General features: G+C 39.5%; 1 protein-coding gene across 6 annotated transcripts in view, besides 1 other annotated feature; it reads left to right on the top strand.

Annotated features, from left to right (window-relative positions):
- Ssh2 (slingshot protein phosphatase 2) overlaps positions 1-12,010 on the top strand; it is a 244,064-nt gene that overhangs the window by 202,136 nt on the left and 29,918 nt on the right. For all 6 annotated transcript variants that reach the window (XM_006533227.4, XM_030245966.1, NM_177710.4 and 3 more), the window contains 4 exons: positions 2,924-3,118; positions 7,009-7,102; positions 7,231-7,359; positions 11,494-11,540. In XM_006533227.4, coding sequence (XP_006533290.1) covers positions 2,924-3,118; positions 7,009-7,102; positions 7,231-7,359; positions 11,494-11,540 — 465 coding nt within the window. The remainder of the gene's footprint in view (positions 1-2,923; positions 3,119-7,008; positions 7,103-7,230; positions 7,360-11,493; positions 11,541-12,010) is intronic.
- Positions 4,177-6,149: an enhancer, noted in NCBI's record as "VISTA enhancer mm146". NCBI's record gives its function as "enhancer in: heart[9/9]" and the evidence as "EXISTENCE:transgenic organism evidence [ECO:0001131][PMID:17130149]".

A 12,010-nucleotide genomic window follows, 5' to 3' on the forward strand; every position in this document is an offset into this window, starting at 1 on the left:
ATATAACCAGGGAATAATGCGACTTGCAGGTCAGTAGCCTTTAGCTTCTCGGAACTGAGATGTTTCAGTCAGAAAGTGTTCATCATGTGAGCGTAAGGGTCTGAATTCAGATACCAGTGCTCATGTAAAAGCCAGGCACAGTGTTTATCTGAAACCTTAGTGAGGCAGAGAATTGGGGAAAAAAAGTAAAGTAACATGCCAGACAGGCAAATCCCCAGAGTTGGATAGCTCACCAGTCTAGCCAAGTCTAGCTCCGGGTTCAATGAGATGCTATGGCCATTAATTAGGTAGACATCAATAGAGGAAGACACACAACATTGACATCTGGCCTACCTGAGCACACATATACACATGTACACACAAATCTGCAATGCACAAACACTCATACCACACATACACAACAAATAAATTTCTGCTTCACATTCTAGTGCCTGTTCTATGATAGAAGCCCCGGATACATAGAAGGCAAGCAAAGCAAGAGTGAATAATCCAGGAAATAATCTAAACCTACATAACAGAAGTGAATCCTCATTGTCACTGAACAATTACCTTTCTTAATATTTCATGAAGTAACTGAGGTGGGACAGTTTTAGATGTGTTTATACCACATTTATAGATAGTTCACAGCATAGTTCACAGGTGAATTTTTATGGAAAACTTAATGATCCCCTTTGACTAATACTCAGAAGCAGTTAGCCTATCTATTCCCATGCATAGAGTAGAATGACAGTGCTTTTCAGATATATTTTGAAGAGGAAGACAAAGCAGCCTTAATTCAAGTAATAACCGCAGATCAAGAATTGATGTTGACTAGTAATTGTTCTGTTAACTTTTTTGAGGAATATTGAACTGAAAGTCATATAAGAAAAATATTAGCGATGAATCAAAGCAGTATTTTGACCAGGTGCTTCCTTAACCAGACAAAGAGTACTATAGTCTCCCGTTTCTATATGTACTATAGTCTCCCGTTTCTATATGTAGCCATTGTATCTGGAGCAACTAACACTGAGTATATTATAGCTGCAGCAGGTCTATAAGGTATGATTGTAAAGAGTGAATTTCCAAATGAAGAGAGTATGCCTGGAATCTCTGGAGTGCAATTGAATTTTTCTGAGCATTTGCCTATTTTGAGTAATAGAAAACATCTTAGGGGACTGACAGATGTCAGGTAAATGTTTGCTGCACAAGCATAGAGACTTATTCAATCCAAAATATCTACTTTAAAACACACACACACACACACACAACAGAATAGAGCCAGACAAATCTGAATCTAATCACCCTACTAGCCTCACCAAATTGATGAGCTCCAGGCTCAGTAAGAAACTCTGTCTCAAAGAAATGGGACTGAGGAGGTACCCAACAGTGGCTCCACATGCAGGAGCACACATGCACAAGTACACAGATGCACACACATACACACAAATGTGTACACATGCATATACCACACATACACACTTCAGAAATAAAACCACAGGTTATGTTTTTAAAATCCTTTTTAGTTGGCCAGGCGTGGTGGTGCACGCCTTTAATCCCAGCACTTGGGAGGCAGAGGCAGGGGGATTTCTGAGTTCGAGGATAGCCAGGGCTACACAGAGAAACACTGTCTCAAAAAAAAAAAAAAGTGGGGGGATTAAAAGGTATTTTTTAAAAATATGTAAGATCTTTGAAATGGCTTAGCAGGTAAAATCCCTGGCCAGACTGACAACCTGTGTGTAATCTTAGGATACTCTTGGTTGAGGAGGGAGCTAACACCCAGAAATTCACCTCTGGACCCCAATGTGTGCTACTGTGGCATGTGTATCAAATCATATATCAATTTTTTTAATTTTATAGGTGTTATACATTGTTAAACTCAAAAGTTAAAAATACGTATTGCTCTTGCAAACTCCCTAAATTTAATTTCCAGCTCTCAAACAGTGGCTCATAATCCTCTGTAACTATAGTTCCAAGGGATCCTTCATCTCCTTCTGACTTCATCAGGCACACATGGTGCACAGACATACATGCAGTCAAATTACTCACATAAAATAGTAAAATAAATAAATAAGTGTTATAAAGAAAATATGTAAGAGAATGGTCATAGAATTCTCTTGCACTTCCTTTTCCTTTAAGAGAAAAACATCAGTTTATAGCCAATTAAGACATTTATTTGAGCTTCTGCTATAAGCTAGGTTTTATTTTTAAGCACTGGAGATAGACCAATAAACAAAATGTAGAAGGTCCTAGGTTTTGTGTAAGTTACTTCCTAGCATTTCTTTTGTGTGTCTTGTTTACTTTCTAGCATTTCTGGCTTTAGTGTAGGTAAATAGAAAAAAGATAGTTTTTAGTTTTGTTTACCCTTCTTGGATTTCTGAGTTCAGAGTCAGGAGGTTTAATTTAGTTTCAGTGTATGTAGCCAGAGCTATTCTTAGAAGGCAAGTCGTGTGAATGAATAAATGGTCTAAAGAACCAGGAGACTAAGATAGCAAGAATGGTAAATGCCATTAGATGAGTACTCCCTGAACATCAAAGCACATATCCCTGTGGCTTAGGGGCATTGGCCTCTGTGGAGCCCATAAGAATCATAGAGAGTAAGTTATCCCATGATTCTGTGCCAAAGAGAAACAAATTTTAAATAGTTAATTGTTGAGATTTTTTTGTTTGCTAATGACAGTCACAACATGAATCCAAGTATATGAGGCCATAGGTCCTGGACCTGTTTTTCACTGGGGAGTTAGTTGTCAGTTCTCTCCCCCTCCCCCAGCTCCTTGCCTTGAGAATTCAAGCAAGATCAGAGACTCTTGACTCCTGTGGAGGGAGGAAATTCTCCAGAAAATGATACTCTGTAAAATTTTAAAAGTAGACAAGTTTGAGATAGAAGTGATTTTTATCCTTTGGTACCCCATAATTCTACAGTGCTCATTTTAGGCTTATCTTTCAGGTCTGCACTACAGAGTTTGCACAAGGCTTGTGAAGTGGCCAGAATGCATAACTACTATCCAGGCAGCCTTTTTCTCACTTGGGTGAGTTATTACGAGAGCCATATCAACTCAGATCAGTCCTCAGTCAATGAGTGGAATGCTATGCAGGATGTGCAGTCTCATCGGCCTGACTCTCCAGCCCTCTTCACAGACATGTAAGTTGGCTTGCTGAGGACTGTGGAAGCACATGTCCTAAACAGCAAATTCCTCAGGAACTAACCCTACACCACATATGTCATACATGAAGAATAGCCTTCTATCACCTGCAAAGGCCTGAGGAATTTCATTCCTGGGCACAATGGACTAACCATATCAAGAATGTAATGCTATAAAAATCAGATTCCACTAATTTGAAATTTGAATTTGGAGGAATTGGCTATAAAAGGATCATTAGATAAGTTAACAGCAAGATGCTTTTGAAGGGTTACTTAAGAAATTAAGCTGACTTTCAAAGGAGAACACTGTTCCTTTAGATGAAATCCCCAGTAACAATAGTTGATGTCTTATCTTTTATCAAATTCTGTTGCAACCAAGGCTGTTCATACTCTTCGGGACTGGAGGTCCACACTTTTTTTTTATTAGGTATTTTCCTCATTTACATTTCCAATGCTATCCCAGAAGTCCCCCAGGCCCTCCCCCCCGAGGTCCACGCTTTTAATCCCAACACTAAGGAAGCAGAGGCAAGGGGATCTGAGTTCAAGGTCAGCCTGGTCTACAGAGCGAGTCCTAAGCCATTCAGAGGTACATAGTGAAACCCTGTCTCAGGAAAGAAAGATGTTTCCAATCCCTTTAAAGGAATATCTGGGTTAAATTTATTTCTATTGAATTGTGGTTTTATTTTAGGCCAAAAAGTAATCAAAACATTATTTGATTTAAAAACAAAAACAGGGAGTTGTTGATTCTAGAGCCGTCTTTCCAGGAGACCGAGTCCTTTCAAGATATCATAGTAACCAACGAGATAGGAATCTGTGGAAAGGGATCTTCATGGTTTCATGTTGTGAAGCTGGTTAGTGGGTTTTGGAGAAATGGATGTTCCATCTCGCTCAATACAGGGGATAGTAGCACACAGTACACTTGGGAGACTGAGGCAGAAGGGTTTCAAGTTCTAGGACAGCCTGGACTACATAGAGTAGAACCAACCCCATCTCAAAATAGAGAATAAATGTTTCAAGTCAGTAAACTAATGTTTTCCTTCCCGAGTTATCTTTTGTTTGAGAAGACGTTGGATCTGTGGCACAGAAGGGATTGCTTGACATTCCTAAGCAAAAACAAACAAAACAGTGAGAGAGCCTGTCACCCAGTAAATTTACTTACTGAATTTTAGTTCTTAGTTTTAAGATGTATTAATAAATTATCTTTGTAGAAAATGACTTCATGGACACTGTAGACCAGAGTATCAGTGATGATGCGCAGACTACTTTTATGTCAACTTGACACAAAGAGTTGTCAAAAGGAAAGAACTTTGATTGAGAAAATGCCTCCATAAGATCAGCCTGAAGGAAAACCTGTAGGACATTTTCTTCAGTAGTGATTGATGGGAGCGGGCCCAGCCCTTCATGGGTGGTGCCATCCCTGGGCTGGAGGTTCTGGGTTCTGTAAAACACCAGGCTGAGCAAGCCATCAGAGGGAAGACAGTAAGCATGGCCTCTGCATCAGCTCCTGCCTCCAAGTTCCTGCTATGTTTTAGTTCCTGTCCTGGTTTCTTTTAATGAAGGACTACCATGTGGAAGTGTAAGCCAAATGAACCCTTTTCCTCCCCAACTCTTGGTCATGGTGTTTCATCACAGCAATAGTAGCCCTAACTAGGACATGGATATATCTGGATAGAGTGATTTTTTTAGTTAGTTTTGTTTTCTCTGTATTTTCACATTTGTTCCAGTAGCATCAAAGAGGGGAATGTGTTTGTGGGCTATAATGCCTTTCTGTGTCCTCTTCCTACCCAAATTAACTTTAAAAGCTTATAAAAGGATAGTGAAAATACAAGAAAATGTGAGGCAAAATGTATTTACAGTGTTTACTGTGAACAGTTTGTATTTGTAATCCAAGAGGGGCATGTCCACATGGAGTTCCCCAGTGTACACCTAATATCATACTAGGCTTAGAGAGGAGAAAGACCTTGTTCAAGGTCACATCATTGTAAAGGACTCAGAGAAAAACTGCTGAACTAAGAAATCAAACCCATGCATGCACACAGCTGCTAAAATCTGCTTTTATCAACACGTCTTTTCAGTGGAAGACTGTCCTTACACATTTGCTCCCATATTAGCCTAGATAAGAATTGTCCTCTTAGTCACAACAGAAATGCCTTGCTGTGAACAAGCGAGTGTTAGCAGTGTGCTGTGTGCTGTGTGCTGTGTGCTTCATGAGAAGCTGAGTGCCTAAGCAATGTGGAGCCCTGAGGGTGTGGAGTGCAGCCTGCAGCCTTGGAGATTACCAAGGCTATTTTTGCGGGCAGTGATAAGGCTGTAAGCAGCAGGAACAGGCAGGATGCCTGAAGGCTTAGGCCATGTCCATTTCTAAATAAGGAAATACAGAACAGATACCTTTCTCGAGTAGGTAGGAACAAAGATGGGATAGAAAGTACTCAAGTTCTCCATAATGAAACTGTGCCTCTAGAGAGAACCAATGCTTTTCTGGTAGTGAAGAGTCTGCCGCCTAGGCTGATTTCATAGTAAAGTTCCAAGAATAGATTTATTTTATTTTGTTTATTTGCTTGTTTGTTTTGAGGCAGGGTCTTACTGTGTAGCACTGGCTGTCCTAGACGTATGTTGCATTGTAGACCAGGTTAGCCTCGAACTCAGTGTGCTGGGACTAAAGCATGTGCTACCACATCTGGCCTTGAGTAATTTTATTTAGAGTCAGAAGGCTAGAAAACAGCACAATGCTTTAGCGAGAGAGCTAGGTTAGGCTGAGTGATCTGATTTCCCTGATAATGTATATGATTACCAGTGTATCTTTTAGCATTTGTCTCCTTAACTATAAAATAATATTGTTAATATAAAAACTTTACAGAAATGAGCAGGAAGGAAAGGGCAGTGATACACATTTATAATCCCATTACTTGGAAAACTGAAGCAGGAGGATTGAAAGTTCTAGGCCAGCCTGGACTACATGGCAAGACCTTGTCTCCAAAAACATAAAAATTTTCACAGAGCTATTCTGAGAGTTGCCATGAAAAGGAAAGTGTTTTGGATGAAACTATTCCATCCAAATAGCTGACCCCCTACAACCCATTTTGCAATAAAATTTGCCTTGTTGGAGGGAGATGGATCCGCTCTCCTTCTTTCCCAGCTTATAGGCCCACAGCCATGAATAATCAGAACAGATCATCAGAATGGCGTTTTAAGGTCTGGTTCTATTGAGTCACACCACTAGGCTACCCAGATTGGTATTCTAGCTCACTAAGTAATGCTATCCAAAGGCCCTTGACAGGAACATGAGACCACTTGATACACGCAGCTCATCTTTGCTTCTTCATAAATCTGTATATTTATGATGTATTCAAAGATGTTTTAACATATAGAGGGCTGGTGAGATGGGTCAGTGGGTAAGAGCACCCGACTGCTCTTCCGAAGGTCAGGAGTTCAAATCCCAGCAACCACATGGTGGCTCACAACCATCCATAACAAGAACTGACTCCCTCTTCTGGAGTGTCTGAGGACAGCTACAGTGTACTTACATATAATAAATAAATAAATATTTTTAAAAAAGAGTTGACATTTTAAAAAAACATATAGAACCTGTTCAAGTAATTTTTGCATGTTTATATTCTATATGGGTTTTTTTTTTTTTTAATGTTCGTTGGTTTGGTTTGGGAGTGTGTTCTTATTGTTAGCTTTGGTTTTTGGTTTTGTTTTAGGAATTGTCTCATTATGTAATACCCACATTGCCTTGAAACTCACTATGTATTCGCCTGCAATTTTCATTTGTTTCTGCAGTATAAATAAGAGTAAGAGAAATAGTTTGGAAACATAATCCAATGGTGAATTCATTGCTCTGATTAAGTTGTTTACAAAAAAAAAAATCACTACTTGTTTATTCTCAGACCAACTGAACGTGAGCGAACAGAAAGGCTTATTAAGACTAAATTAAGGGAGATCATGATGCAAAAGGATTTGGAGAATATCACCTCCAAAGAGGTAAGCAACTCTGAGTCCTCGCTGTTCCAAAGCCAGAAGTGGGATAACAGTAGATAGGGAGCTAAACTGGTATTGAAAACACAGAGGAGCCTTACAGAGATGAATACAGCACATCACCTCTGTTTCAGATACGCACGGAGCTGGAGATGCAGATGGTGTGCAACTTGCGAGAATTTAAGGAATTCATAGATAATGAAATGATCGTGATCCTTGGTCAGATGGACAGTCCCACACAGATATTTGAGCATGTATTCCTGGTAAGTTTTAAAACCACTTCAACTGGTATTTTGAAACTAGCTTTGGACTCAAGATGGGAAGGAAAGAAATTGTTACTTTACTATATTTAAACAAATATAACTGGACTGGAAAAATGGCTCAGTGGTTAAGAGTACTTACTATTTGTGCAAAGGAACTAGATTCAAATCCCAGCACCCACATGGCTCAGAACCATCTGTAACTCTAGGTCCTGGGGATCTGAAGCCCCCTCCTGGCCTCTGCAGTTACCAAGCATTCATCTGGTACACAGGAGATCAGGCAGACAAAACACTCATGTAAATAAAATAAATAAATCGAAAAAACGTGTCATGTAACTCATTAAAAGCATAGGCTCTGTGTACTCAAGCCTTGCTGGTTTCTAATCATCTCACTACCTGATGTTACTAACAGTCGTCATTTGTGCTGTTAGTGCTGTTTACATGGACGTATGGCAGGGATGCTACAGAATGTTTTGCTGCTGCTCATACCTTCCCAGTTCCCTTTTCAATGGACTTTTATGTGGATTAAAACTTGAGTGTAGTGGGAATATTTATACCAAGAAATTTAGCAAATGCCACAAACCAAGGCTTTCTTCCTCTAGGTTATTAAATATGTCATCTGTTTTCAGAGTCAAAAATGTCAGTTGCTTGTGGTTTCATACAATATATCTACCACTTTGAGGTTCCACTTCCAAAACGCATTCCCTAGGCCATTAAGAGCCGGCCTGGCTGGTGCCGGGTGTGGTGGCACACGCCTTTAATCCCAGCACTTGGGAGGCAGAGGCAGGGGGATTTCTGATTTCCAGGCCAGCCTGGTCTACAGAGTGAGTTCCAGGACAGCCAGGGCTACACAGAGAAACCCTGTCTCAAAAAAAAAACAAAAACAAAAATATATATATATCTAATACAATTCATCAGAGCAGATGGGACCTTCTTGTAACAGAAAGTCTGTTGGGCTGTATTTGCTTAGCTATTGTTTAGAGTGCTAAGGATCGAATCCTGATCCTTGCACGTGTTAAGCATGTGTTCTATCGTTGAACTACATCCTCAGCCATGAACTTTTTTTTTAAAGTATTTATTTATTATTACACATAAATAAGTATACTGCAGCTGACTTCAGACACACCAGAAGAGGACGTCAGATCTCTTACTGGTAGTTGTGAGCCACCATGTGGTTGCTAGGTTTTGAACTCAGGACCTTTGGACCTTTGGAAGAGCAGTCAGTGCTCTACCCGCTGAGCCATCTCACCAGCTCCCAGCCATGGACTTTTGAGCATATAAAGCCGTGTCACAGCATCTTGAGCCCTCAAGTTACTTTTCATGATTACCAAGAAGTCAATAACTAAAAATTGTTCTTTGTAGTTCCCATTCAGTGACCTGTAATGCCTCAAGGAAGACACAGAGATGGGTTAAGGGCAGAGAAGATAGGAAGTTGTCTAGAGTTGAAGAGTTCTAGTTTCACATGTACGTGGTAGTGTGAACAAGGTTAACAAGAATACTTAAAAGCAAAGAAGAATGCTAAAGTATCATTTTTGTTTCTTCTTCCCATATATTTTTGCCAAATATGCTTCAAATGCTTCTTATCCTTATTCATCGAAAGGCCAGTATTATCTATATCCAGCTATGTAACATTTCCAATTTCTAATGAACACATATGTGAACTGAACTACTTAGAAGCCAGGAAAAGGAATAGAAGAAGGATAGACACACAGAAACTGACTAAACTGGGTTACTGCACTCTGAACATTCTGGAGTTTATTTTACCGTGCAGTCAGATTTGGTGCCATTGAAAGCTTGGCACTGTAGAACATGTTTGTCTCTAGTTTGATTCATGTGGACTATAGCTATGAAATTAACTGTGCAAAGCTGAACTGGTAGGAGCTCTTCTTTTCTCGTACTTCTGAGGAATAGGATTACAGGCATGTGCTATCATACCCCACTTAGATTTCTTCTTACCTTTTTTATTTTCTTTTTATGTGGATGTATATGCCTGTATACCACGTTAATGCAGAGGTCAGAAGATAACACCAAATTCCTAGAACTAGAATTGTAGACAGATGGTTATGCGCCACCCTGTGAGTGTTAGGAACTGAACCCAGGTCCTCTAGAAAAGCAACAAGTGCTCTTAACCACTGAGCCGTCTCTCCAGCCCCTAGAGTCTGGACTTCTAAAGTACACATTTGTGTACTTAGTTTTGAATAAAGGAAAAAAATCTCTTCAGTTTCACCAACAGTTTGGTTTTCTATGAAAACCAAAAGATTAGACATTTCTTTCCATTGTGAAATTTTAATTTTTGTTTGGTTTTTGTTTGGTTTGGTTTTGGTTTTTTGAGACTGTGTTTCTCTATGTAAGTCTGGCTGTCCTGAAACTTGTTCTGTAGATCAGGCTGGCCTCAAACTCAGAGATCTGCCTGCCTCTGCCTCCTGAGTGTTGGGATTAAAGGTATGGATAATTTTCATATTTAAGGAAATAACTTCCAAATAGAATCCTAAAATTTAACCTTATTCAACATGCAAAATACATGCTTGAAAGGTGTTGTATAAACATCTTATACTTATTTTGATGGCTTCCTCTCAGTTTGTGCCACATGTCCTATGTCTTTGTCTTCTTCAGTGAGTATATACTTTCCCAGCAATTGGCATGGAAAAAGAAATCTATTCTAGTTTTAAGTTGCAGAGTTACTTTTCTCAAAGTTATCTCATTTCATGCATAGTTGCCATGCTTGGAGCTCAACCAGACTTTGAGGAGAGGCAGCAATTCTCCCTCACTCTGGAAGAAAGCTCAGCTCTGCAGTATACTGCACAGAGATCTGTTTATTCAGAAAAATATCAGCTGATATGGAGAAGGAATGTTTAGAACATAGTTCAAAGAAAATCTGCAGTGAAGCTGATTGCTGGGTAGCCAGGTTATTATTAGGGGAAGGATTCATCTAAATTCTTATAAGATTGTACAATTTCTCTTGCTGGCAGCCTTTGCCCAACCAGATTTTAGTATCAACAGCTCTCCTGGAGGCTGTCCGATTTGGCTGAGAAAAACCTACATGTGAATAGAGACCTTTTGCAGAACAGCAACTTTTTCTTTTAGCTGAGCAAGGGAAACAAGAGTATTGGACACAGAGTAATCTTGCTTATGAATAAAGTGTCAGAATTTTTATTACTGGTTATCTTTTTCAAGATTTGGCATTACAGATCCTTTCTAGAAGGGAGTTTTCAAATAAGAATTCAGCTACAAGCTGCTTATACTTGTGGTAGGACAGAGAAATAGTGTAGTATTAAATGGGCCACCTTTATCATATTCATAATTTTTGATCCTCAACTGGAAGTGTACACCATAAACCTCTCTTAAAGGGAAAATCCAGGGGCCAGCAAGGTGGCTCAGCAGGTAAAGACACTTGCTACCATACCTAATGACCTGAGGTCAATCACCAGAACCCACATGGTAGGAGAGAAAAGGCTCTTTCAGGTTGTCCCCTTGTATGACTTCCTATGTGGAGGTCATGACATGACATGAGTACATACAAACACACATGTGTACATACAGACACACATATAATAAGATAAAATTATAAAAAATTAATTAATTATGGTTAGAGATGTACCTCAGTTAATAGAGTGTTTGCCTAACCTGAACACAACACTGTGCTCAGTTCCCAATACCATGCAAACTGATTTACTGGTACCCCCTGTAATCCCAGTTCTTAGGAGATAAAACAGTAGGCTTTGAAGTTTGAAATCACTGGAGCCAGCAAGATGACTCAGTGGTAAAGACACTTGGCCTAAAGCCTGACAACCTGAATTTGACCCCCAGAACATACATGGTGAAAGGCAAAAACCAACTCCTGGAAGTCAAGTTGTCCTCTGAACTCCACATACACAGGTGACACTTGTCTGTTCACACATGTGCACACACTTACCGCCCACCCACACCCAGGAAAAGATAATTTCTTGTACTATCATTAATAATACTAGATGTGACATTAATAATACTAGATGTGATAACATTAAGTTCCTGGTATTAAGAGGCATTGAGTACATGTTATTGAGTCACTGTTTAGAACCTCTGTTTCCCCCATGTTCCTTTTAGGATGCTGTGTTTGGTTGACTTGCTAATACTCACCTTGTCTTTTTTACTTCATAGGGCTCAGAATGGAATGCCTCGAACTTAGAGGACTTGCAGAACCGAGGGTGAGCACACAGAGCAATTGCTGACACCCCTGTATAACAGAAGTCCCTGTTTAATCTTTATATTTTCCTGTCAAAGAAGTATCAATGGGTAACTTTAATCCTTAGAGTTGCTTTGAGTGCTCAGGTATAATTTTACAAAAATCAGAACAGTTGTTCTCTCAACTGTTTGATCATCTTCCCGCCCAAGAAAGATGAGTTGTATTAATTGAAAGGCTTTGAAAAACAAATGCCCAAGTGTTTGGTACTCTTTAAAAATCAAATGTAGTTGCTAGAAATGAAGTTCATTGATAGCGCTTGCCTAGGCCAAAGGAAGAAGAGAATGACTCGTTTCCGATTGCCTTGATAGACGACATCCTGATCAGTGCCATGCATACGCCCTACTTTCTTCTGACAAGAAAGGTGTTTACAATTGCTAAAATGAACTTATAGTTTTCATATAAAAAATTCCAAGTAAGAAAAAATAGTTGCTT

The sequence above is a fragment of the Mus musculus genome, chromosome 11 (assembly GCF_000001635.26).
Source record: "Mus musculus strain C57BL/6J chromosome 11, GRCm38.p6 C57BL/6J".
Lineage (NCBI taxonomy): Eukaryota > Metazoa > Chordata > Mammalia > Rodentia > Muridae > Mus > Mus musculus.